The sequence below is a fragment of the Sceloporus occidentalis genome, unplaced genomic scaffold, assembly GCF_023333645.1.
Source record: "Sceloporus occidentalis isolate IW3139 unplaced genomic scaffold, rSceOcc1.0.p SCAF_8, whole genome shotgun sequence".
NCBI lineage: Eukaryota > Metazoa > Chordata > Lepidosauria > Squamata > Phrynosomatidae > Sceloporus > Sceloporus occidentalis.
In genome coordinates, this window is record NW_028316988.1 from 31,351,099 (window position 1) to 31,378,638 (window position 27,540).

At 54.4% G+C, this 27,540-nt stretch overlaps 1 protein-coding gene across 8 annotated transcripts in view; it reads right to left on the reverse strand.

Moving 5' to 3' along the window:
• ARHGEF18 (Rho/Rac guanine nucleotide exchange factor 18) overlaps nucleotides 1-27,540 on the reverse strand; it is a 77,964-nt gene that overhangs the window by 8,822 nt on the left and 41,602 nt on the right. For all 8 annotated transcript variants that reach the window (XM_089535885.1, XM_089535887.1, XM_089535886.1 and 5 more), the window contains 7 exons: nucleotides 24,984-25,232; nucleotides 23,672-23,748; nucleotides 21,476-21,654; nucleotides 21,172-21,263; nucleotides 19,619-19,807; nucleotides 19,346-19,486; nucleotides 11,453-11,577 (listed from right to left, as the gene is read on the reverse strand). In XM_089535885.1, coding sequence (XP_089392011.1) covers nucleotides 11,453-11,577; nucleotides 19,346-19,486; nucleotides 19,619-19,807; nucleotides 21,172-21,263; nucleotides 21,476-21,654; nucleotides 23,672-23,748; nucleotides 24,984-25,232 — 1,052 coding nt within the window. The remainder of the gene's footprint in view (nucleotides 1-11,452; nucleotides 11,578-19,345; nucleotides 19,487-19,618; nucleotides 19,808-21,171; nucleotides 21,264-21,475; nucleotides 21,655-23,671; nucleotides 23,749-24,983; nucleotides 25,233-27,540) is intronic.

Genomic DNA, 27,540 nt, shown 5'->3' on the forward strand with positions numbered 1-27,540 from the left:
TAGGTAAGAAAGTAATGTCTGTCCGCAGGACCACCTTGTCCTTGTGAAACCTCAGGAAGGGCTGGTCCCTCTGCAAGGCACAGAGTTCGCCCGCACGGCGGGCAGAGGTGATGGCCACAAGAAAAGCGGTTTTCCAAGTCAGTAGTCTCAAGTCCGCTGTGGCCATTGGCTCGAAAGGCTTGGACTGGAGCGCGGACAGTACCGCCTCCAAGCTCCAAGCCGGCGCCGGTACCGACACAGGAGGATGCAAGTTGGCACATCCCTTAAGGAACCCCTTCACCAAGGGATCCCTGAAAAAGGAAGCCCTCCCCCCGAATTGGTACTTGGCACAAACGGCAGATAGATAGCACTTGATGGATGTGAGGCACAGCCCCTCATCCAAAAGCGCCATCAAAAACTCCAGCACCACTGGAGTGGACACTTGAGCAGGAGACAAGCCCTTTCGGTCAAGGAAAAGGCTAAACCTCTTCCATTTCAGGGCATAGGACCGCTGGGTGGAAGGTTTCCTTGCAGCCAGGATCACCATCCTCACCGCCTCCGGCAGGTCGGCTAGGGCTGTATCCTTCAGGCCACCAGCGGCAGGCTCTCGATGTCCGGGTGCAGGATCTGGCCGTCCTGGACCGACAACAGGTCGGGACGGAAGTCGAGGCGGAGGAAGCATCTCCTGGAGAGGTGGAGAAGGGATGCGAACCAAGGCTGTCTCGGCCACCACGGGGTGATCAGGATCGCATGCGAACGGTCCGTTGTCATCTTGGACACCACCCTGATGATGAGAGGAAAGGGAGGAAAGGCGTAAAGCAGCTCTCCCGTCCAAAGGAAGGCAAACGCGTCTCCGAGGGATCCGTCCATTTGCCTTCTGGAGCAGAACTGGGGACAGTGGCTGTTCCACTCGGTCGCGAAGAGGTCGATCCGGGGGGTTCCCCACCACTCGAACAGGTCGCTGACCGTCTCCGGATGGAGCCTCCACTCGTGGCACACCAAAGAGGACCTGCTTAGGCGGTCTGCCAACTCGTTGTCCTCTCCTGGGAGGTGCATCGCCTGGAGGAGCACCTGTCTCTGGATGCACCAGTTCCAGATGTGAAGAGTGATCTTAAGCAGAGTCCTGGACTTGGTGCCTCCTTGCTTGTTGATGTAATACATCACGGTAGTGTTGTCCGTCCTGAGGAGGACCACCTTGCCTGTGACAGTAAGCTCGAATGCCCTCAGGGCCTTCTCGACGGCGAGCATCTCCAAAGCATTGATATGGAGAAGCTTGTCCTGGGCCGACCACTTGTCCTTGACAACCAGGTCGAGCAGGTGGGCACCCCAACCCTCCAGAGAAGCATCGGTCGTCAAAGTCAATTGCGGCTGAGGTTGATGGAAGGGCATCCCGATGCAGACATTGTGGCCGTCGAGCCACCATCTCAGCAAGGCGGCCACCGGTCTCAGTACCGTGAGCCACTTGGAAGGAGGGTCCTCCATCGGAGAGAAGACTGAGAAGAACCAGGACTGCAGTGGTCGGAGGCGAAGCCTTGCCCATGGTGTCACGAACGTCGTCGACGCCATGTGGCCCAGCGCCACCTGGACGTCTCTGGCCCTCACTCTTCTGTGAGACGTGCAAGGCCTGAACGATGCTACCAACGCCTGGAAACGTTCCGGAGGGAGAAAGGCGGAGCATCTGTCGGAGTTGAGGATGGCTCCGATGAACTTGGCCTGTCTGGTCGGAGTGAAGTGGGACTTCTCTTCGTTGACGACCAGTCCGAGAGAGTCCAAAAGGTGCAAGGCGAATGAGACCGCCTCTCGGAGCTCGTGCTGTGAATCGGCGGCAAACAACCAGTCGTCCAGGTACGGGAAGACTCTGTAGCCCCTCTGATGAAGGTATGCCACCACCGGGGCCATACACTTCGTGAAGACCCTCAGGGCCGTGGCAAGGCCAAAGGGGAGCACGTTGTAGTGGTACGCGGTGGAGCTGACGGCGAAGGCGAGGAATCTCCGGTGGGACTCCCGAATTCCGATGTGGAAGTAGGCATCCTTCAAGTCGACCGTCGCGAACCACAGGCCCTGGTGGAGGAGCGGCAGAATAGAAGCCAAGGTGACCATCCGGAACCGACGGTATTCAAGAAAAAGGTTGAGTTCCCTCAGATCCAAGATTGGTCTGATGCCTCCATCCGCCTTCGGTACCGTGAAGTACCTGGAGAAAAAGGCCCTGGAGGACTGGTCAGGTGATAAAGGGGAGATCGCTCCCTTGTCCAGCAAAGTGCACACTTCGTCGAGAAGGGTGTCCGAGGGGGGAGTGGACATGAAGGATCCAGTTGGGGGGAGCTCTTGGAACTCGAGGGCATAACCCCTACGGACGATGTTGAGGACCCACGAGTCCGATGTTATAGAGGCCCAGGTGTTAACAAAGGGCCTCAAAATGTCCAAAAAGAAAAGGGAAGGAGAGACGAAGCGCGCTGCAACCCTTCAGGCTCTCTTCTTCCCCTGGTCGGTATCCTGCCGGCGGGACTTTCGGTACCGGGAAGGAAAGTTGCGACGGCCAGAGGAAGAGGAGGACTGAGAGGGGTACCGGCGTTTCTGGGAGCCCTGCTGCTGGGGTTGACGGTCTTGTTGAAAGGACCCCTGTGACTGACCTTGCGGCTGCCACGGGCGCTGCCTCTTTCTGAAGGGCGAGATGGGAGCCGATGACATCCCGTGCTTCTTCGCCGCCGCCTTCATTCTGAACTTGCGGTTCAGAAGCTCGTCGGTCTCGGCGTGGAAGAGGCCGCTACCATCCAGGGGCATGTCCTCTATGGCTGACTTGACATTGGCATTGAGGTCCGAACCCCTCAGCCATGCATGCCGGCGCAGAGCCAACGAAGCCGACATCGCCCGTCCTGCACAGTCAGCCACATTCCTGGAGGCAGTGATGAGCCAGCTGCCGATCGAAGGGGCCTCATCACGGATCTCTACCAGGCGTCGCTGGGTCTCGTCTGGGACGTCCGGGACGAGTGGTGAGATCCCTTCCATGAGCGTCTGGATGTACGCCCCCATGCAGGCCTTGTAGTTGATGGCCTTGACTGCGAGGGCTGCCGCCGAGTAGGCCTCCTTGGCCAGACCATCTACCTTTTTTGCTTCCCGGTCGACTGGGGAAGTTGCCTGCTTGGGGACGAAGCCCTGCTGCGCCCCTTCTACAATTGCCGAGTTCTGCTTGGGGTGATCGGCCAACCAAGAGCAGCTCGAAGGGGAGATCCGGTAGAGGGACTCGATCTTCCTCGAGGATCCGACGAGTGAAGCTGGCGCATCCCACGACCTCCGGACGATGGACTCAATGGAGGGCAGCAACGGGATGGAGGGGGGTGTGGGCACCCGGCCATGCACCCGACGTTCCACAGGATCCCGAGCCTCCTCCTCGGGGTAGGAGAGCTCAATGTCCAGGGCCCTTGCCATCTTAATGATGTGCTCGTTAAAGGAGCGCACATCATCCGTGGGGGAGGAAGGCTCCGGGTGGTGCATCCGTTGTGGAGACGCCTGGATGGAGGTGTCATCGTCGTCGGAAGGCTCTCCCGACGGCAGCAAGGGTTCCCCTTCAGAGTCGGTGTCAGAGGTAAGCGGGATGTCCGGGACCCTGACTCGAGTTGCCGAGCGTGCCGGGATCTGCAAGGGCAGTAGCTCTGTGGGAGAGCGACACGGTGCAGAGGCTGAGGCCGTCGCATGGGAAGGGGCAGGCTCGTCATCTTGGGGGGCCACCGGGCGTAGGTTGAGCCGGGTGAACTCCCTGAAGGCAGTCTCCCTCGGCACTGACATGTAGTATCTCCCGGAATCGGGGTCGAAAAACATGTCAGTGTCCCTCTCCATCGGTTCGTCGACCTCCGAGTGGGTGGAAGGCGAAGGTGACAATCTCCGAGGGAGCTCAGTTGGCAACTCATCGGCGTGGGCAAAGTCGACCATCGACGGTAGCGGGGTGCCCAGGACAGTGGCTGCATGCGAGGTGGACGAGCCATCGGGGCGCGAAGAGGTTGGTGTTGGAACCTTCTTCGCCGGGGAGCGCTGCTTGTAGGAAGCGCGCTCCTTCCCTTTGGAGGAGACCTCCGACCCAGCGTGGTCCTTCGAAGACTTAGGCTTCTTTGGTGCAGAGCCCTCAGCTGCGTCTTTATGGTGCCTCTTCTTGGACGACCGTGGTGTCTCGACCCGATCCTCGGGAGGGAAGAACGGGTTGTCCAGCAGGTCCAACAGGACGGCAGCTCTTGTGGATTGAGGCTTAGATGTCTTAGCCTTTTCCACCGGTGCAGTCTTTCCTGACGAGAATGCACCCGACTCGGGCCGCTCGGAGGCGTGTCGAGATGGCTTCAAAGAGGCCTTGGAGGACAGAGTCGGGACCGACGAGGCCTCCGCACCCTCCTTCACACGCGAGCCCTCCAGGGACAGCTTCCTCCCAGGCTTTTCCTTGGTCTCGGTACCCTCAGAGCCCGACTGTATGTGGGGGTGTTTGGAGGGCTTGTCGGTGGCACTGGGTTTTCGTGAACCACGGGCCACATCGGTGGTGGTGGACGAACCTGCCATCGGCGGGGCAGACACCACGCTGGAGACACTCGCCCGGGAAGATGAGGCAGCCGGCGGAGCTGAAGAAGCCGATGATGGACGGGGGCCTCCCTCGTGAACCTTGCCCAGAGCGATGGCCGAAGTCAGCCTGGACTCACGGTTCTTGCGAGCCTGGGATGAGAGGGACTTGCAGAGCGGGCAAGCCTTCGTGTCATGTTCCTTGCCCAAGCAGAGGAGGCAGGAGGAATGAGGGTCCTGGATGGGCACCTTGACCCCGCAGACATCACACTTCTTAAATGGAGCAGGCATTTTCCGAAGTCAACAAGTTGAAAGGGAAAGTCCAGAAACAAGGTCAGCAGTCCGAGAGTTCGAAGTTACCAGGGGCGGGAGACAAAGAATGGTCAAGAGACGGTCCGAGGTCAAAAACGAAAGTGATTCCAAATGCAAGCTAAAGTGAGCGAAGTTCCCTGAAGCAGCTAGCGCGGCGGAAAAAAGGAACTGGGGAAAGAACGGGAAGGCAGGGGCCTTATAACGGGTGGGCGGAGTTACCGCCAAAAAGTTTCTATATGTTGCAAAGTAAACTTTGCCCAGTGATTCCAGAAGTTTCCGAACAGCACTGCGCAGGCGCAGTAAAACCCATTTGTATGATTCGCAGAGACCACGAAGAAGAAATACTGTTACAGGTAAGCAACCTGTCCTTCTTCGTGGTCTCTGCGAATCATACAAATGGGTTTAGACTGACAAGCTTAGGTAAACGGCGGAGGGAGTGTCCTGAAACCAAAGCTATGGTAACCAAGGTATATCACTGACACAATAAAAACCTTGAACCATAAAAGAGTCAGTCTTTGTTTGTGCGCAAACACCTCAACACAGCAATAACATTGCAGAACCTGAGAAGGGAACATAAGGTCATGCAAGACCAATCCCATGGCAATTTGTGCAAACCAACATTCAACAGGAATGTAAAACAGTGGCATAATTTACATAACATTGTAAACAAACATCATCAGTAGTGCAACAAATGCAACCCTGAGACCAACACAGCCCTCCCGAAAGCTGCGTCTAGGATGGCCCTGGTGTCCAGCCTGTAATGCCTTATGAAAGTCAGAGGCTGGGACCAGACAGCAGTCTTGCAGACATCCTCTAAGGCAATCCCCGACAGGGATGCTGAGGGTTGTGACACTGCCCTTGTGGAGTGGGACCGAACCCTGCCAGGGAGAGGTTATCCAACAGTTCATAGCAGAGGTGGATGGTACCAGCCACCCATTGGAAAACCTCTGCGCGGACACAAGCAACCTCTTCATTGGTGTCAAGTAGCACAGAGAGGGTCTCTCGGACCGACTGGAGGCAGCGGTTATTTCCAAGTGAAAAACCAGCGCCCTCCTGGCATCAAGAGAGTGCAGGCTTCGCTCTGCGTCCAAAGTCGGGTTGGACACCGGAGTAGGCAACACAATGTCCTGGCCCATGTGGGAAGCAGACAGTACTTTGGGCAAGAAAGTAATGTCTGACCAGAGGACTACCTACTCCTTGTGAGCCTAAGGAAGGGCTGGTCCCTCCGCAAGGCACAGAAGTCGCCCGCCGAGGCGGAGGTGATGACCCCAAGGAAGGCAGTCTTCCAAGTCAACAATCTCAAGTCCGTCATGGCCATCGGTTCAAAAGGCTTGGATTGAAGAGCGGACAGCACCGCCTCCAGGCTTCAAGCTGGTACCAGTACCGACCCAAGGGGGTGCAGGTTGGCACATCTCCTAAGGAACCTCTACAAGGAAGAGGCTAAGCCTCTTCCACTTAATGGCATAGGACCGCTGGGTGGATGGTTTCTGCATAGGCAGGGTCACAGTCCTCACCACATCAGGCAGTGAGGCTAGGGCTGGATTCTCCAGGCCACCAGCGGCAGGCTCTCGATGTCCGATTGGAGGATCCGGCCGTCCTGGATCGACAGCAGGTCCGGACGGAAGTCGAGGCGGAGGGAGCATCTCTTGGAGGTGCAGAAGAGACGCGAACCAGGGCTGCCACGGTTACCACGGAGCGATCAGGATCACATCCGATTGGTCTGTTGTCATCTTGGACACCACACCCTGATGATGAGAAGGAAGGGAGGAAAGGCATAGAGCAGCTCTCCCGTCCAATGGAAGGCAAACACGTCTCCGAGGGAACCATCCATTCACCTCCCGGAGCAGAACTGGGGACAGTGGGTGTTCCATTCGGTCGCGAAAAGATCGACTTGGGGGGTCCCCCACCGGTCGAACAGGTCGCTGACCATCTACGGATGGAGCCTCTACTCGTGGCACCGGAGGAGATCTGCTTAGGCAATCCGCCAGGTCATTGTCCTCTCCTGGCAAGTGAATTGCGTAGAGGAGCATCTGTCTCTGGATGAACCATCTCCAGACGCGCAGAATGAACTTGAGCAGGGTCCTGGATCTGGAGTCTCCCTGCTTGTTGATGTAATACATCACAGTGGTGCCGTCCGTTCTCTGGAGGACCACCTTGTCCGCGACAGCGGATTTGAATGCCCTCAACGCCTTGTCGGCTGCCAGCATCTCCAACGTGTTGATGTGGAAACGTTTGTCCCGGGTGGACCACTTGTCCTTGACAACGAGGTCGAGCAGGTGGGCGCCCCAGCCTTCCAGGGAAACATCTGTTGTCAAAGTCATTTGAGGCTGGGGTTGATGGAGACGCTGAAGGAAGCCAACCACCATCTCAGAGAAGCGGCCATTGGCCTCAGTGCCGTGAGATACCTGGTCGGGGAGTCCCCCATTAGTCTGAAGACTGAGGGGACCGAGAGGAAACAGGCCCGAAGGGGTCGGAGGCGAAGCCTCGCCCACGGCATCACGAACGTTGTCAACGCCATGTGGCCTAGGGCTACCTGGACGTCTCTGGCCCTCACCTTTCTGTGGGAGATGCAAGGCTTTAGTGAAGCTGCCAACGCCTGAAAAGGGTCCGGAGGGAGAAAGGCGGAGCATCCTTCGGAGTCGGGGATGGCCCCGATGAACTTAGCCTGCCTGGCTGGTGTGCAGTGGCTTTTCCTCGCAGGCAATCAGGCCGAGGGGCGCCCAGGGTGCAAGGTGAATGAGACTGTCTCCTGGTGCTCCCGCTGTGAGTCGGCAGCAACAACAGTCGCCGAGGTATGAAAAGACTCTGTAACCCCTCTGATGGAGGTATACCACCACTGGAGCCATGCACTTCATGAGGACCCTCGGGGCCGTGGCTAGGCTGAAGGGAAGTCCGTTGGCAAGGGATCTCCGGTGGGACTCGACTTCCGATGTGGAAGTGGGCTTCCCCCAGGTCGAACATCGCAAACCACCGGCCCTGGTGGAGTAGAGGCCGAATAGAGGCCAAGGTTACCAGCCGGAACCGGCGGTAGTGGGACAGCCTCAAGATGTCCAAGAACCGGAGGGGAGAGAGACGAAGTGCGCAGGAACCCCTCAGGTTCTCTTCTTCCCCCGGTCGGTATCCTGACGGCGGGACTTCCGATACTGGGGGGGAGGGTGTTGCGATGGCCAGAGGAGGAGGAAGACTGAGAGGGGTAACGCCACCTCTGGGAGTCCTGCTGCTGAGACTGTCGGTCTTGCTGGAAAGACCGTTGCGCCTGACCTTGGGGCTGCCACGGTCGCTGTCTCTTCCGGACGGGCGAGATGGAGGCCGACGACATCCCGTGGTTCTTGGCCGCCACCTTCATCCTGAAATTGCGGTTCAGGCACTCATCAGTCTCGGCGTGACAGAGACCAGAGCCGTCAAGTGGCATGTCCTCAATAGCTGTCCTGACGTTGGTGTTCGGGTCAGATCAACGCAGCCATGCATGTCGGCGCAGAGCCATCGATGCCGCCATGGCCCGTCCAGCGCAGTCAGCCACATTTGTGGAGGCAGTGATGAGTTAGCTCCCGATGGAGTGAGCCTCATCTCTGATCTCCACCAGGCGCCTCTAGACATCATTCGGGACATCAGGGATGAATGGCAAAATCCCCTCCATCGAGGTCTGGATGTAAGCCCCCATGTAGGCATTGCCGGAGGCGTCGTCTGTTTGGGGATGAAGGTCTGCTGTGTCCCTTCGACTATCGCCAAATTTTGTTTGGGGTGGCCGGTCAACCAGAAACCGCTGGATGGAGAGATCTGGTACAGGGATTCAATCCTGCAGGACAATCTCACCAAGGAGGCCGGCACTCTCAGGGCTGCCTGACGAAGGTCTCCAGGGACGGCAGCAGCGGGATGGATGGCGGGGACGGTACACGGCCGTGCACCCTGTGTTCGACTGGGTCGTGAGCCTTCTCCTCGGGGAAGGGAAGCCCAATGTCCAGGGACCTTGGCATCTTGATGATGTGCTCGTTGAAAGAGCAGCCATCATCGGTGGGAGAAGAAGGCTCGGGGTGGTGCAACCTCTGAGGAGAAGCCTGGATGGAGGCCTCATCGTCTGATGGGTCCTCCGAAGTAGACAAGATTTCTGGCTCAGAGACGGTGTCTGATGCCAGTGGGAGATCTGGCACCCGGACTCGCGTGGGGGACGCGTCGGAAGCTGAAAAGCTGACAATTCCACAGCGGGCCGCTACGACTCGGATGTTGAAACCCTCGCATGCGACACCAGGGGCTTGTCTCTCTCAGGGGCCATAAGACGGAGATTAGCCTCGTGAATTTTCTGAAGGATCCTCATCAGACGGTTCATCCTCGCCTGAGTGAAGGGTCAGAGGGAAGGACTCCCTCCGCGGCGGTCTGGCCCTCTCCGCATTGACATGGACAAATTTCACAGTCGAAGGCAGCGGGGTGTCAAGCGTGGAAACCGCATACGATGCCGACGACTCCTTTGGGCGAGAAGAAACCGGAGTCGGAGCCCTTTTGGATGGAGAGCGCGTTTTGTGCGAAGCGCGCTCCTCGCCCTTGGAGGACGCCACCGCTTCACCTGGTACCGGGTGGATTTGGGCCTCTTGGGTGTGGAGTTGTCCAAAGCCCCCTCGGAGTGCCTCTTCTTAGAGGATCCCGGCATCTCGCCCCGCTCCTTGGGGGGGGGGGAGGAGGGATTGCCTGGCAGGTCTGAAGGCTGAGGCTTGGTTGCCTTGCCCTCGTCCTCCGGTGCGGTGTTCATTGATGGCACCCAGGGTGCCCCCGTCTTGGGCGGCTTGGAGGCGTGATGGGACGCCTTCGACGACGCCTTGGAGGATGGGACCGGCACAGCCAGGGCCTCTGCATCTGCTCGTTCCTTCGAGCGCAAACCCTCCGGGGATGCCTTCCTCCTGGACTTGGCCTTGGGCTCGGAACCCTCAGTCCCCGATGTTATGTGGGGGCGCTTGGAGGGTCTGTTGGTGGCGCTGGGTTTGAATGAACCATGAGTCACATCCGCTCGATCCTTCGAGCGCGAGCCTTCTGGAGACGCCTTTGTCCCGGACTCCATCCTGGGCTTGGAACCCTCAGTCCCCGACGTATGTGGGGGCGCTTAGAGGGTTTGTTGGTGGCACTGGGTTTGAACGAACCATGGGCCACATCAGCTCGATCCTTTGAGCGCGAGCCCTCCGGGGACGCCTTCCTCCCGGACTCCGTCTTGGGCTCGGAACCCTCAGTCCTCGACGTTATGTGGGGGCGCTTGGAGGGTTTGTTGGTGGCACTGGGTTTGAATGAACCACAGGCCCCATCCGCTCGATCCTTCGAGCGCGAGCCCTCCGGGGACGCCTTCCTCCCGGACTCCGTCTTGGGCTCAGAACCCTCAGTCCCCAACGTTATGTGGGGGCGCTCGGAGGGTTTGTTGGTGGCACTGGGTCTGAATGAACCACTGGCCACATCAGCGGTGGTGGACGATTCAGCCACTGGTGGGCAGACACCACGCTGGACACGCTGGCCTGGGAAGAAGAAGCAGGTGGCGTAGCCGAGGGAGCCGACGATGAAGGGAGGGCCTCCCCCTCATGGGTCTTGGTCTGGTCGATGGCCGAAATCAGACAGGACTCACAATTCTTCCGAGCCTGGGAAGAGAGGGGCTTGCAGGGTGGACAAGTCTTCGGATCGTGGTCCTTTGCCGGATGGGCACCTTGTCTCCGCAACGTCACACTTTGAAAGGTGCTGGAGACCTTCTTCCAAAGAAACAAAAGTGGAAGGAAAGTCTAAAATCGAGGTCAACAAGCCGAGAGTCCGAAGTTATCAGGGGCGGGAGACAACGAATGGTCAAAAACACAGTGATTCCGATCAAGCTAAAGAGCGAGCGAAGTTCCCTGAAGCAGCTAGCGCGGCAGAAAAAAGGAACTGGGGAAAGAGTGGGAAGGCAGGGGCCTTATAACGGGTGGGCGGAGTTACCGCCAAAAAGTTTCTATATGTTGCAAAGTAAAGTTTGCCCAGTGATTCCAGACGTTTCCGAACAGCACTGCGCAGGCGCAGTGAAACCCATTTGTATGATTCGCAGAGACCATGAAGAAGAAGCTAATTTGCCCCCAACAATTTGGGTACTCATTTTAGTGACCTCCTCGGAAGGATGCAAGCCTCAGTCAAGCTTGAGCCCTTTTGCTGGTCTTGAACTCGCAACCTTGTGGTTTTGAGTGAGTCACTGCAGTACAGGCATTGAACCACTGCGCCACCTGTAATGTGTATGTGTACATGAGTGAGTGACAGACTCTACATAAACACATATGTATCCAGCTTCCTTCAAACAGGTTTCTAGCCTTCATGGAAGCATATATACTAGGCTTGCCAGATGAAGCTTCTGGAGCAGCAGAAAGGAAGGGGGCAGAGGGCTTGGTTTGTCCCCTATGGCCCCTCCAACTAGCAAAAACAGAACAAGATTCAGTGGCATTATTTCAACAGCAGTTGCATAAAGACACTCAACCTCCTCATGTTTTTACAGGCTGTGGATTATTTTAGGCAGCCCGAGTGGAGGGAACAGCGCACTGAGAGCTGGAGCTGCTTTCACATTCCCAAACCCAGAGGTAGCTGCACATGTAGTGTGAAAGGAAGAGAAAGAGAGAGAATACACCCAAGTTCCACATACTGGATGCAGCCCTTCGTCTCCGGCCAAAAGGATCTCCTGAAGCAGCCCTTCTGAGCTGGCTGGGAGCCCTTTCCGATCCCACAGCTGCAGTTCTCCGCTATAAATCTTCTTCTTGAAGCTGCCAGCTGAAAAAGACGAGGAGGTGGTGGTCAACACGGCCACTTCAGACACCCACCCAAATCTCCCTCCTAGTGATGTGGGTAGTGTGGCCGGGTGGTGCCAGGCTGAGACAAGACTGCCTCGCTTCCTGGCCTGCTTCCAGGCACAATTCATAGGCAACCTGGTATCTTCCACAGTAACATGTGCCAGATGGGCTCCCTTGTCTCATGCAGAATTGAATTCGGACCTGTCTGGCCTTCAGCGAGAGAATCTGTTGACTAGGGAGGGAATGGCAGGCTAGGAAAAGCAATTGCTCAAAGGGATGCCCTCTTTCACCTTTTCCCCAGCACATAAGTCAGATAAAAAACCTACACAAACCCATAAAGAAACTGAACACAAGCCAAAAATACTCAAGAGGTAAGACACAAGTGTAAAATCACAATAATAAGCTCATGAAATACACCACAGAGTCACTAAGATGCTCCAAGTCATAAACACACGCCAAGTGGGCCTGCAAATCCACAGGTCTGCGAGTCCAAAGGCATTTTTCATAAAGTTCTTATTCTTGGTAGGTAAGACCTTGGTTCACCCAGGCTTTTAAAAGAACTTGGCTGGTTTTAACAGGATGCTGCATTCTGCTGTGTTATTGTAGTTTAAGTGGATAATATTTATTTTACTTTCTGGATGTTTTATTGTAGTTTAAGTGGATAATATTATTTTAGTTTCTGGGTTTCTATGTGACTGTGAACTGCCCTGAAACACTGGGTGAGATCCCATAGTCAGAAATGTTCAAAGGGAAGGGAGTTCGTGATGGATCGGAGGTTTTTTTTTAATGGCAAAATACTACAGCACAACTGCAAGCAATCCCAACAAGGAACAAAAGTGAAGGTGTCTAAAGAATGCAGGGTGGATGGACAAAGAACTTTTAGATGAGCTGAGATTTAAAAGGGAAATATACAAGAAATTCCAAAAAGGAATACAAATGAATAGCCAATACAATTCAAAAAGAATGGTGCAAAAATAAAGCTGTTGTTACTTGGTTTTGCACTCTTCTTTTTGACTCACCCTGTAGCTGAAAAGAAAAAGGTAGAAAGGGTAACACTTTTTGGTGTTGTTCAACATCTTTATAAAGACAGAAGAGAGGGAAAGCGTATCAAATACGAACGTTGGGTATTTACCGTGACACGTTCATTTCCAGCAGATGAGGGTCCTGGCATCCTGTAACCTGGGTTATGCACCTCCCATTTGCTCCTGTAGGCAGGGACAAAAGAAGACCGGCCTTATATAAGGAGGGGCAACCCCTCTGGGCCTCAGTCATTGACAAGCCAAGCGAGAAGCCAGAATAAATCAAGAACTGACCTTTAATAGGTAAACGTGAAAAACAACCTAACTAAAACCTTAAGGGCCGTCTGCAGGGAGACCGCACCCATAACCAACAAACAACTAGTAAGCAAACAAGCCAGCAAAACAGAAACTAGGAAGGTCGATCAGCAGGCCGCGCTAAACCGCAGGGGCACCAAGGGTGGGCAGGATGCCAGGACCCTCGTCTGCTGGAAATGAACGTGTCACGGTAAGTACCTAACGTTCGTTTTCCCAGCAGAGAGGGTCCTGACCTCCTGTAACCTGGGATTTACAAAAGCCCTCGCCATCGGGAGGGAAGGTGCCTAGCCAGAACCTGCGGATTCAGCGACCACCTGCTGAAGGCCGCCTCAGCGGACTGCAACATGTCCAACTTATAATGTCTCACAAAGGTGGAGGAAGACTTCCAGGTTGCTGCCCTACAGATCTCGGTTAGAGGGGCATTAGTGAACAAGGCAGCCGACATGGACGCACTCCTGGTGGAGTGAGCCAAGATCCCCTCTGGGGGGGAGAGGTCCAGGGCCCTGTATGCCTCAACAATGCACGTCCTGATCCACCTGCTCAGGGTGGAGGTCGACACCTTCCTCCCCCAGGATCCCTGACGGAAGGAGACAAACAAGGCTTCCGAGGTCCTAAAGGGCGCAGTTCTCTTGATGTAGACCCTAAGGGCCCTGCGTGCGTCTAGGGTGCGCCAGCACTTCTCCAAGTCACTCTGGGGGTTGGGGCAAAAAGAGGGCAACAAGATGTCCTGGGAAGCATGGGAGGCCGAATTGACCTTCGGGGGGAAGGTGGGATCCGGCCGCAGGCACACCGAAACTGGTCTGAAGACACACAAGTCCTTGCGGACCGATAGGGCCCCCAATTCCGACACTCGTCTGGCCGACGTGATGGCTGTGAGGAAGATGACCTTAAGGGTAAGGTATCGCAAAGAGACTTCACGGATAGGCTCGAAAGGTTTCACCGTTAGAGCTTTTAGGACCGTGTGGAGGTTCCAAGTCAGGGAGCGATGATGTGTCGGCGGGGCCCTGTTGGAGACACCCCTCAGCAGTCTCCTGATGTGGGGGTGGGAGGACATGGCGGCAGCCTTCTTGTGAGGTAGCACCGAAGTGATAGCTGCCACCTGTCTCCTTACCGTGTTGGGCCTGAGCCCTTTCTTGATGCCGTCCTGGAGGAACTGGAGCAGCTCAGGGACCGAGAAGCTGAGGAAGTCAACGTGTTTTAGCTTACACCACCTCTTGAAGAATCTGAAGGCAGCCTCATAAATACGGTTGGTCGAAGGCCGCCTCGAAGCCAGGATGGAGTCTATGACCTCTGCTGAGTATCCGCACTGGTGCAACATGAGGCATTCAGCCTCCAGGCGTGAAGGTTCAGCCATTGAGGGTCGGGGTGAAGGACCTGGCCCTGACTCAAAAGATTCCGCCGGTGCGGCAAGGCCATGCAGGACGACGCCATTGTCAGGATCTCGGAAAACCATGCCCTCCTGGGCCAATGTGAGGCCACCAGGATCACCTCGATTCTTTCTCTCCCAACCTTGGCCAGCAGTCTGGGCAGGAGTGGAAGCGGAGGGAATGCATAGGTCAGGGTGTTTGGCCACTGAAGGTTGAGGGCGTCGACAGCCTCGGCCCCCTCTGTCTGGAACCGGGAGACGAACCTGGGCAGTTTGGAGTTTACCGGAGAGGCGAACATGTCTATCTGCGGATGGCCCAGCTGACGCGATATCTGACGGAACACTTCGGGGTGTAACCCCCACTCGTCTTGGTCTACGTCTGTCTGGCTCAGCCAATCTGCGACCGTGTTGAGCTCTCCTTGAAGGTGTTCCACCTCGATGGCGATCAGGTTTGACTCTGCCCAGTGGAACAGAAGCCTCGCCTTGGTCATCAGATCTCTTGACCTTGTACCTCCCTCGCGGTTGATGTGAGCCTTGGTTGTTATGTTGTCCGTCCTGACCAGGACTGACCTGTTTAAGACTGTCTGGTGGAAGGCTTGGAGGGCCAGCCTCACTGCCCTCAGTTCCAATCTGTTGATGGACATTGCCTGTTCTTTGGGGAACCACTTGCCCTGGGCCATCTGGTGTCCGCAGTGGGCTCCCCAGCCCCTTAAGCTTGCATTGGTTGTAATCTGGACCTTCTCGGGGCTCCAGATCATCCTCCCCTTGAGGACCGCCGGGGATCTCCACCACCTGAGGGAGTCGCGAACCTGTGGGGTCAACATGATCTTGAGGTTGGATCTTGTTGCTATGGCCTCCTGGTGAGGAAGGAGCAACCACTGAAGGGGTCTTGAGTGGAATCTGGTCCATGGTACACAGTCTCTTGCCGCTACCATAAGCCCCTGAAGGTGTGCCAACAGGGAGATCCTGACTCTGGGAAGGGACAGGGCCTGGTCGACTGCCCCGAGGATGGCTCGGGTCCTCTCCGGAGTGAGGGAGATGACGCCCTTTAGAGTGTCAAGGCACGCCCCCAAGTGTTGGATCTGGCGGGCTGGAGTGGTGGAGCTCTTGGAGAGGTTGACCAAGAATCCGTGGTCCTCCAGGGAACGGAGGATCTGGCGGACATCCAATCGGCCTTGCTGTAGCGACGGTGATCGTATCAGAAGGTCGTCGAGGTAAGGGTAGACATGAAGACCTCGTGTCCTCCAGTGTGACACTAGGGCCACCAGGACCTTGGTGAACACCCTTAGGGCCGATGCCAGACTGAAGGGCAGCGCCCTGTATTGGTAGTGGTGGTCGTTGTAGGCGAACCTCAGATAGCATCAGTGACTGGGGTATATAGGAACATGGAAATAAGCATCGCGCAAGTCCAGAGATGAAAGAAAGTCCCCGGGCTGAATGGCCTCTAGCATCGACTTGAGGGTCTCCATTCAAAACCTCTTGGAAACTATATAAGAGTTGACCCCTTTTAAGTTTAAAATAGTCCTCCATTTTCCATTCTTCTTTGGGACTAAGAAGAAAGTGGAGTAGCAGCCTGTGAAACATTGTGAGGTTGGGACCTCTTCTATGGCCCCCAAGCGAAGTAAATCTCTGATGGCATCCAGCAGGAGGTCGTGTTTGGCTGGGTCCCTCGACCTTGGAGATGGGATGAACCTCTCTCGGGGTTGACGGAAAAATTCTATCCGGTAGCCCGATCGTAAGGTGTCCAGCACCCGCTGATCTTGAGTGGATTGTTCCCAGATTGAGACGAAGTTCTCCAGCCGGCCTCTCCCTGGAAGCGCCCCGTCATTGATGTTGTTGTTGTTGTTTACGGGGCCCCCTGTTGCCTCCGGGCTGGCCTCTCTGCTGGAAGGGTGGCCAGGACTGTCTGGGCTGGTGCCTGTTGTCGCCCCATCACTGACCGAACGGTCTGGAGTCTCTGGCCTGGGAGGAGGTAGAGGGGGAGGAGGAGGGGAAGGGTCTGGAGGAACGAAAAAACTGCTTCCTAGATCTAGGCCTGGCTCTGTTGTCAGCCTTACGCCCCCCAGGTAAGGCTTTCTTTTTATCTTTGTCCTCCACCAGCACCCGGTCGAGAGACTCTCTGAACAATTTTGTCCCAAGGAAGGGAGTGAAGGCCAGATTGTGTTTGGACTTTGCATCCACATTCCAGTTTTTGAGCCACAGCTGGCGGCGCACAGTGACCGCGGCTGCCTGGGCCCTGGCGCAGTACTGGACCGAGTCTAGGGTCGCGTCAGCCGTGTAGGCCAAAGCCAGGGCAATCTTGTTGAGGCCCTGTCTAAGGTGGGGCTTATGGGGGGGCACCTCATGGAGGAGCTCTCTTGCCCATGCGAGGGTGGCTCTAGCCACTATAGATGCTACCGGTGACGCCCTAATTGCTATCGACATAGCCTCATGGGCCTTTTTGAGGGCTGTCTCTGCTTTCTTGTCCTCTGGGATCTTTAGGGTGTCCTCCCCGTCCCTGCAGAAGACGGCGGAGGACACAAGGGCAGACACGGGGGCATCGACGACCGGGACTTGCAACCTGTCCATCACGGCCGATGGAAAGCTGTAAAGTTTTCTTATAGAGCTAGGCAAGGGGCCTGACGTGGCCGGCTTGTCCCATTCTGCCCTAATGACCTCCATGAGGATAGCTGGGCACGGGATCTCGGCCAAGGTAGGGGTGGGTATAGGGAACAGCCCCTCCCCCACCCTGGGCAGCTCAGAATCCTGAGGTGGCTTGGCCTCCGCTGTGGGGGCTATAGCCAAAGTTTTAAGGGTCTTTTTGAGAAGTCTGGGAAAATCCCAGAGGCCACCGGGGGCTCTGAATCACAAGCCGCGTCCTCCCCCTGAGAGCTTGCCCTCTTCCATGCAACTAACCTCGGCCTCATCCTCTGCCTCACCCTCTAGGTCAGAGGGGACCATGACGGTCTGAGGGTGGCTCCGGTCAACGCGCTGGCGCCTCCTGGAGGGGCGCTCGCCGCCGGCCTCGACCTCTGAGTCTGAGAGGGAGACCTCATCTTCCTCCCTGGGCCGCTTGTGGGAGGTTAGCTCCACGCCTCCCTGGCGGGTGGGGGGCGACTCCGCAGCATCGAGGCTGCGGCGGGGGGAGGCCGAGGAGGGAGCAACCCAGGCGCTCCCAAGATGGCGCCTCCCAGGGTCGCCACTAAGGTGGCGGCCCCCATGGACCTCATCAATATGGCCGCCGGCTGTGGCCAAGATGGCGGCGCCCATCAGGCCACCCAAGATGGCGGCCCCCATCGCACCGTACAAGATGGCGCCCGCCATCTGCTGGCACGCGCGCATTGTGGAAGAGCACCGGGGCGGCCATGGAGGGAGTTGCCTCCGCGGCAAAGTCAAGCTGGTGGTCGGCCTGTGGGGCGCCGAGGCCTGCTGCCAACCCCTGGAGAGGCTGCCAGCTGGCCCCCAGCACGGCGGACCATGCCTGGAGGCTCATGAGTTCGGCGGGCGGAAGGAGGCGAGAGGCCAGGGAAAGGCCGGCCCCTGGGACTGCCCGCAAGCGGGCACTCTCCGCAGCAGCGGAGGCTCCGCTCTGGTCCCTGGCTAGCAGGGACTCAGTGGAGGGGAAGGCTGCGGCAGCCCCGCCGATGGGGGGCAGGAGCGTGGGGCCGGGGGGGTCCCTAGCCTGAGCCTCAGGAAGAAGGCCTCCCCCTCACAGTAGGCTCGCCGCTTCCAGGGCAAAAATGGCCCTCACGAACTCGCCCAGCTCCCGGACCGCGCTCGCCTCCTGGAGGCTGGGGGTCGCCGGGGCCTCTTCCAAGCTTTGGGGACCGGAGCGGCCCGGGTGGAAGGAGGGGGCCTGTTCGGAGCCCCCTGGGACCGAAGTCCCCGCATGTTGGGCCCCAGGCTCTACCTCTGTCGCCGGCTCCCCTAGAGAGAGCGGCAGACCCTGCACTGGGGAGGCCCTACCCAGGGGGGGCCTTCCCCCGTGAGCTTAGGGTCCTCTGCCATAGCCCACCACCAAGAGGGGGAGGAGGCAGGGAAGAGGGAGCAGGGAGGCCAAGACCGAAAAACAAACTGACCGCTTCGACGAAAAGATGACGACTTCGCTGGCTGAAGGAGTGTGACCTGCAAGGAGCGTAGGCAGGAACAAGACTGAGGCCCAGAGGGGTTGCCCCTCCTTATATAGGGCTGGTCTTCTTTTGTCCCTGCCTACAGGAGCAAATGGGAGGTGCATAACCCAGGTTACAGGAGGTCAGGACCCTCTCTGCTGGGAAATTGTGATGACATCAAATTAGGTTGCTGTTGTTGTAATTAGCAAATACCCCAGAGGACAGGATCAGGATTCAAAATAAATGTGACAGGTTTTCTTCAGGATGTGTGAAAAGGATCTGAGGATCTTAGCAGATCATGAGTCAAAAGTGTGATGCAGAGGCTAAAAAAGCCAACACAGTTCTAGGCTGCCTCAACATGAGTATTCTGTCCAGATGGAGGGGAAACTTTGATCTACTTTGGTCAGACCTCATAGGAAGGAATGCCATGCCCAGTCCTTGCTGTCACAATTCAAGGAGTTTAGTGACAAGCTAAATTATGCCCAAAGAAGGGCAACCAAGGTGACCAAGGCCTGGAGAAAAGTCCTATGATGAATGGCTTAAGGGGTTGGATATGTTCAGCTGGAAGAAAAGAAGACGGAGAGGTACCCTAACAGCTATCTTTGAATATCTACAGAGATGTCATGGAGAAAATGGAGCAAGCTTATTTTCTGCTGCTCCAGAGACTTTGACATGGCCCAATGGATGCAAACTATAGGAAAAGAGATTCCACCTAAACATTAGGAAGAACTTGATTGTTATAAGCTGAATAGGTGGCCTTGGTGGTCTTTAAACTGAGGTTGGACAACCATTTGTTGGGAGATGGAGTGCTGTATTGCCTAGCGAGGCATTACTCTCAATGGCCCTTGTGGATTTTTCTATAGTTCCACTGATGAGCAGTCCAACTGCCCTGCCTTGGGGAGGATGATTTACCATTCCCAGCCTTTACTAACAATCACAAGAAGAGCTGCAGTCACTTACTCTTGCCCAGGCTTGCACCTGTACTGTCATATCCTCCAAAGGTCTCTGCCCGCCTCAGGGATCCAGATCCACAAGGCTCCTCTGGATGGGGGCTCACTCCACTCCAGAACTGGGTGAAGATCCAGTTCTGAAGGCTCTCCACTGAAAAGCAGAAGCCAGGTTCAGCCGGAGGCAGAGAGGGAGGGAAAGCCTAAGAGTGGGCTAACCGCAGGCTTCCCCACTCATGTCAGGACCTCTTTTCCCAATAGTGCCCCCCCACCCCAGATCACGTACCTTCTGTCACTGCCTGTTTCAGTATGGCCTCCCCCTGCAAGTTCTCTGGGGATTCTGCTCTCTGGATGAGGCGAGGACGAGAGCTGGAGGCCAGGTCCTCAAAGCCGCTCATCTCAGCCATTTCCAGGTAGATCTGCTGCTTCTCATTCAGGCTCTGTACAATTTGCTCGTCTTTCATACTCAGGCGGTCTGGATGGGGGCCGGAGGTGGAGGGAAAGAAAAGCATGATAGCAGAGTCCCTGAGCATTTGAATGGGCAAGTCCAAAATGAGGCCCCCCCACGCCAACCCATCCTGTTAAAAAGGAATTTATTTTGGGCTGGAACCCTCTTGGTGAGTCTGAACTAAAACAGACACATTCAATCAAATGTTGAAGGGTGTTTCAACAAGGAAGCAAATGCAAATGGCCAGTGGGAGTCGTAATGGGCTTCAGATGGCTGTTTCTCACTGTGAAGCTAAAAGGTGCCTGACAGGGTTACAAGTGCTGCTGATCTTTCATTATTTTTTGTGCCTTGAAAAAATCCAGATTGCTAGGACTCATAAGAGAAAGGTGCAGAACTAGAAAAATCTTGATCTAAATGTCTTTAAAAAGCCCTTTACTTAACTGCTAAAAGTAACAAATGAATACTGCTCCTTTCACCAGTCATGTTGGCTTTTGCAATGTAGGTCTGCTGCTCCTGCACTACCTTCCCACCTTCATGGGTCATTAGAGCTGTGGGGATAGTGGGGCCCTGTGTAGACCCCCAAACAAACAAACAAACAAACAAGCTTCATTTATATACCGCTTCATACCGCCAAAGCAGTGTCTAAGCAGTTTACAACTGTAAGCTAATTTATAGTTTTTTATTATTTATTTAAAATTTTCCATGCACAAACATACAACATAAAACACATGTATATACACCTTACATCAATCACATTTACATAAAAACAAGCACACACAAAAAAAAACTTCCTTTCCTTTACAGCGACCCTAATTTATAGTTTTTTGTGGGTTTTTCGGGCTATGCGGCCATGTTCTAGCAGAATTTCTTTCTGACGTTTCACCAGAATCTGTGGCTGGCATCTAGATGCCAGCCACAGATGCTGGCAAAATGTCAGAAAGAAACTCTGCTAGAACATGGCCACAGAGACCGAAAAACCCACAAAAAACTATGGATGCCGGCCATGAAAGCCTTTGACTTTACATTGTAAGCTAATTTGCCCCCAACAATCTGGGTACTCATTTTAGTGACCTCCTCAGAAGGACGTAAGCCTGAGTCAAGCTTAAGCCCTTTTGCTGGTCTTGAACTCGCAACCTTATGGTTTTGAGTGAGTGGCTGCAGTACAGGCATTTAACCATTGTGCCACCAGGGCTCCTCTGAGTTCCCCAGCATGATCTTTGGAAGGTAACACTGCTCTGCCCTTGTCATCCTAAAAGGGGCACTCTGCTTCTACAGGTGGTCAAGGGGGATTCACCTTGTGCGGGCCTCTTTTATTCTCTTCTGCCATCAGTAAGAAGCAGCGGGCACCAAGTCCCACCCTCCCATTCCCTGCAACAAGGGCCTGTCTTTACCTTGGAACTCCCTCAACTTTGCTGCCCTGGCTTCAGCCTGTCTCCGTTCCTCCTCGAGGTCTGCAAGGACTCCATCCTCTTCATCAGGACAGCTGTAAGGACATACGAATCCCACAGACTCACCCATCACACCCGGGCCCTAACAGCTTTTCCCCTACTCCGTCCATCCTCCTAATTGTGCCCAAATCTAGGTGCCCCCTGCCCAAAGCCCAAGAACAGGAAGAGATGGGAGGGCATCTCCGGGAGCACACGACATCTCCTCAGGAGGAAGAGGGGGGTTCTGCCTACTTGCCAGGGTGCTCACCTCTCCACTGCCCTGCGGATCTGTACCATCCAGAAGTTCCTGTCCTCCTTGGAGTTGGTGTGAATCTCATACATCTCTGGCCCCTTCATGGAGGCACTGATTAAAAACATGGCCTTCTCCTCGTTGGCCACCTCCCGCACAATCAGCTTCTGCAGAGAAATTACTGGTGGCTTCGAGTCCTGTGGAGAAAAAAGCCACCAGCACCACATCAGTATCCACACTGGCCCTTCTGACCAATCGTATTCAGGGCAAACCTGGACCAGAGCTGGCTGGGCAGAATTCTGGGAGTTGCACTCCCAGAGTCACTATTCTAGCTTCAATATACCCTTGTATATTTTCCATTATACTTGAAAGACCAGAGGAGATATAAAACCCTTGAAAAGGCCAACAGTTACACTGCAGTTACACTGAGGATAGCATAAATATAGTATAGTACCAGTATACATCCATCAGGCAGGGAAAGTCAGTAGTATCTGCTAGTTTTAATTTAGTATTTTAATTACTTTTTGTAATACATATATACAACTAAAATAAATTGCATTCATTATATATACAGTATAAGTATGTGTGTGTTTCCAATTGTGTTTAATAAAAGTATTTTTTTAAAGGTCAAGAGTTACAGAATGAGTCACACGTAGAGCAGGCTGGAGGATTCACTAGCCATGGATTTACAATTCCAGTCTTAAAGATGAAGCTCCACAAGGATGACTTTGGGCCAGCCAGTTCTTTTCTCAGACTAACCTACCTCACAGGGTTGTGGTGAGGACAGAAATGGGCAGCAATGTGAACTCGAAGGCTTTCATGGCCGGCATCCATGTTTTTTTGTGGATTTTTCAGTCTCTGTGGCTATGTTCCAGAAGATTTTCTTCCTGACGTTTCGCCAGCATCTGTGGCTGGCATCTTCAGAGAATGCTTTGCCTGGAAAAATTGGGTGTATATATACTGTGTGAGCCTGGGAATGCAGGAGTGGTTTGCATGTGTCTTGTTCTGTGCTGATGGCAGGCCTCAGGCTGGGAGGCTAATGTAAAAGAGGATTAATGTCTGTTAATTGGTGATCATTACCTGCTGGGAAAGCCCCTGACTCTGAGTGGTTTCCTATTTGCATTTGCTGAGTCCTTATTTTGCTATTTCAACCGGAACGAAGAAACCCTTAAAGTGAACAAAATTTGGCTACCAGTCCTGAGGAATAGCAAAATAAGGACTCAGCAAATGCAAATGGAAACCACTCAGAGTCAGGGGCTTTCCCAGCAGATAATGATCACCAATTAACAGATGTTAATTCTCTTTTGCATCAGCCTCCCAGGCTGAGGCCTGCCATCAGCACAGAACAAGACACATGCAAATCACTCCTGCATTCCCAGGCTCACACAGTATATATACACCCACCTTTTCCATGCCTGCATTCTCTGAAGATGCCAGCCACAGATGCTGGCGAAATGTCAGGAAGAAAATCTTCTAGAACATGGCCACAGAGACTGAAAAAACCACAAAAAACAATGGGCAGCAAGTCCACCTTTTGACCATTTTTGTGTGGATGTAATCCACCTCAAATCTTGGTGGACCTTGATATGACAGTCCCTGTTTTAAGATATCATTCAAAAATTGAGGTACCTGTAGAATGACTTTTCCTAGTTAGTTGATATGCACAACCTGGTAGCAAGCAGATTCCACTGCCATTCTTTTGGGTAGCAGGGAAAGGTAGCTTTCCAGGACAGCTGTAGCGTAAGGTCTCTGCACCTGTCCTTCTCTCTCAGTCATGGTGATGCACCTTTAATGTACTGTACTCCCCACGTTCTCAGACGCCACACAAGTTCCACCTCAGCATTAGGGAATATTTAAGTGAACAAATGAGACAGAGGAAGCCACCTGTCCAGTCCCCCCTCAGCTCTCAGTTCTGTCCTTCTCCTCCTGTGAAGAGGGAGCATCTGAAAGCGAAAGTCTCCTCTGTGTGTACAAACTCTCCATGCAGTGGGGAAGCCTGAAAAGCCTGGGTCTCCATACACAGAGGTGGTCTTAGGTTCCAGATTCTCATTCTGGAAACATTGGATGAGACAATGAAGGGCTGTGAAGGGCTGCTGTGCTTCACTCCTCCCACTTCTAACTGGGGTACCAAAAGCCTGAAATCTGGGTTGTCACAAAATCCTTTCAAACCCAAGAAATCTCCCACTCCCCTGCAGCTGAGAGGGACATACATACCACTGATGCAAACATGTACTTCTGGTCTTTCTCTTGCAGCAGCAAAAGCACATCTGTCAGCAGGACAGCTAGAATATCTGCCAAAAAGAAGAATGCAAGGTGGAGAAGGGAGAGTGGTCAGGGAGAACACCAAGGAAACAGTTTTTTTTCCAATCACTGCGTCTGAGACTCGTCTGAAGACTCAACTTCTTGCAGCAGCCTCTTGCTGCCATGTTTCTCCTCAGCGTGATGAATTCTGATGGGGCATTTAGGCAGAGCCTTCCAGAGCAGTTGTGGTTCCTGGTCCAGATGTATGCTCCCCCGCCCCACACACAGAAGGTTGCATCAGATACTTTGCTGTCCCATAATAAAAACATCCATGTCCAAACACCCCCACCCACTGTCCAATCCACACACCACAGTCACAGCCCTCCCATATAGGAAATAAAGATCAAACTACTAGTGATTAGCAATAGCAATAACATGTCTATACCGCTTATCAGTGCACTTAAACACTCCCCAAACGATTTACAACGTGTAAGCTAACTTCCCCCAACAACCTGGGTACTCATTTCAGGGCCCTCGGAAAGATGCCAGGCTGAGTCGACCCTGAGTCTCTGGCTGGTACTGAACTCACAACCTTGTGGTTTATGAGTGAGTGGCTGCAGTACAGGCATTTAACCACTGCGTAACCAGGGCTCTTAATTCCCAAACTCTGGCATTCCAGGTGTTCTGGGCTTAAGCTCCCAGAATCTCAGACTAAAGGCCAAGATAGCTGAGACTTCTGGGAGCTGAAGTTCAAAATAGCTGGAGGACCAGAGTTTGGGAATCACTGATATAACCTATGTGGCAGGGGATGTCCTGGTTGGGCTGGGACTTAGCAGATCTTCCTACTGGGTGTCCTCACTCTCTCGCTCTCTCTGTCACCCAGACCTACCTCATAGGGTTTGCTAAGGTTAAACATGGAGAGAAGAAAGTGAGCCAAATGGCATATGCTGCCTGGGAATGTGATGGAGTCTCCTTCTTTGGTGGTTTTTAAGTAGAGACTGGATGGCCATTTATCACAAAGAGGGCTTGGACTTTGTCTTCCTGCCTGGCAGGAATCTGGGCTGGAAGGCCCTTGGGGGTCTCTTCCAACTCTATGATTCTAAGTGCCCTGCCATGCGCTTACTGGAGTGAGTGAGATATGCGTGAAACTCATCTGCACAACTAAGAAATGCTACACACCAGGCGGAAGCTTTCCTTGAGGTTGAATCTGGGGCCCTCTGTGGCTAAAGAAGAGTGTAGCCACAGAGGGAGGCACCAACAGAAGACACACAGAACAAACATTTACCTTTCAGGCGCCCCGAGGCAGCCTTCAGGTAGAGCATTGCATCTAGCTGGAGGCGCCGCTGGAGCATGTCCTCCTTCCGGAAGATGAGGCCGTTCTTGAACTTCCCTGAGGATTTGAGCTCCATCTTGGTCACGATCTCCCGGAGGCGCTGCTCCTTCTCACTCTCGTTCACCTTGGTGTCCACAGCTGTGATGGCCTCCTTGATGAGAGAGAGAGCCTGCGTCAGGTCTTCATGTTCCTTGGTGCCAGCTGTGGAGGAGAAGAGAAAGGAGCTAAGAAGGACATTGAGGGAAAAGTAAGTAGGGAGACAGGGGTTGAGAAAGGGAAGGGTAAACAGACAGCTGAAGCACCTGTCTGCCTCCAATCTCAGGAAAGCCACTTGTTCTCAAACTAGCCTGAACAGTTGATACCAGACTGGAGAATGCTGACTTGCAGCAGAATATATTTATTTATTTATTTCATTTATTCATGCAATCCATTTCCCCTGGATTAGGACCCACAAGAATAAGATAAATCAATAACGAGAATGACAAGAATGATTACAATTTGTGTCTGTTGTTTATGTCTATCTTGTGCTTCTACGACTTACGTGTGTGTGTGTGTGTGTGTGTGTGTGTATAGGACAATAATAAGACACAACACACATCGTTAACCAAAAACATACAAGCAAATCCACCTCAGCATAAAGCAGGTGATACATTAGGTAAGAAAGTAAAACCAGGCAGTAACCAGATCAAAATAACAACATAGATAAGCCCACCCACAGGGGAGGAAAATGGCCATGTGTTCCCTTCCCGAAGGACTGCAAACAGGAAGAAGGCAACATTAGTTCTTCTTCGTGGTCTCTGCGAATCATACAAATGGGTTTTACTGCGCCTGCGCAGTGCTGTTCGGAAACTTCTGGAATCACTGGGCAAAGTTTACTTTGCAACATATAGAAACTTTTTGGCGGTAACTCCGCCCACCCGTTATAAGGCCCCTGCCTTCCCGCTCTTTTCCCCAGTTCCTTTTTTCCGCCGCGCTTGCTACTTCGGGGAACTTCGCTCTTGCTTCTGTTATTGGATCACTGGCTAATTTGACTTCGGACCGTCCTTGACCACTCTCTCTGACCACCGCCCCCACTGTACTTTGACCTCGGACTGCTTTTGACTTCGACTTCGTCTCCTCTCCATCGTCCCGTCACGATGTCGCCTCCCTTTAAGAAGTGTGATGTTTGCGGAGGCAAACTCCCGGTCCAAGACCCTCACTCTTCATGTCTTCTCTGTCATGGGGGCGACCACGACATGAAATCCTGCTCGCTCTGTAAATCTATGACGTCGCAGGCACGTAAAAACCGGGAGTCCCGCTTGACTTCGGCGATCGCCCAGGTTAAGGTCCATGGGGAGACTTCCCGCCCGGCTTCGGCTCCTTCCCTCCCGGCTGCTGCTCCCGTCCCGGTCCCACGTGAGAATCCTACAAGCGCCACTTCGGCCCCCCCGGCGCTGGCAACTCCCGCCAAAGTGGACCGCGGCTCTCACAAGCCCAGTGCCACCACCAAGTCGACTTCTGTGGTCAGCGGCCCAGATAGGTCCAGTACCACCACCAAATCCTCAAAGAGCCCCTGCACACTGTCGGGGACCGAGGGTTCGAAGGCTTCGGCGTTGGCTGCTGGCTCCGCCTCCAAGGTCGGGACCGACCGGTCAACCTCGGCTCCATCCCATAAGCCCAAGCATTCCAAGAAGGCTAAGGGAGGAGTCCTCACCACTCCGACGGCTGCAGTCTCCAGCCCGTCAACCTCTGTTCCGGAGGCTACTACGTCATCGGCCGGTTCCTCTCGGATGAGAGAACTCCAGGAGAAACCCTTCTTTCCCCCGGAGGCGCCCAGGCCCGCCAAAAAGGCCAAACACACTGACTCCGCTTCTTCCGAGCCACCCAAGAAGCCGCGCAAGGAGTCCTCCAAGCCCTCTGATGGACACAGGCAACATAAGGACACTGAACCCCTTACTCCACAGCGTTCGGTACCAGCACCGACCCTCCAAACTCCCACTCCGTTGCCGCAGGACTCTTCCGTGCACGGTGATGTCCCACACGTAGCCCCGACGCTCTCCGGGCTGACCACCGTCCAGTTCGTGGGTTCAGATGATGATGACCTTGTTCCGCCTCAGCGTTCTCCGATTACGGCCCGCTCTCCGATTCCGGTACCATGCCCGGTGGTTGTTCCATCCGAAGATGTCGGCCGTGATGACCTCGATGTCTTTTATGATTCGGAGGTAGACCGCTATTACATGGCGGTCCCGCGGGAGACGGCACTTCGCAAGTTTGATGAAAGTCGCCGTCATGGGGCCCCTAAGGTCAAGGCCACAACGGTTACCTCCAAGACCTCCACCTCATTTGCAGCTAAGCCGTCTTCATCAAGGCTTGAGCTTAGACCACGCTCCCACGGGCCCGGCCGGGACCGTCCCGAATTGGAACACCTGGTGATCCACTCCGATACTGAGTCGGATCTTGTACCGGTACCGTCTCCAGCCTCACCTGACTCGGCCTCTGACGACGACCTGTCACCACAGGACTCCCCGCA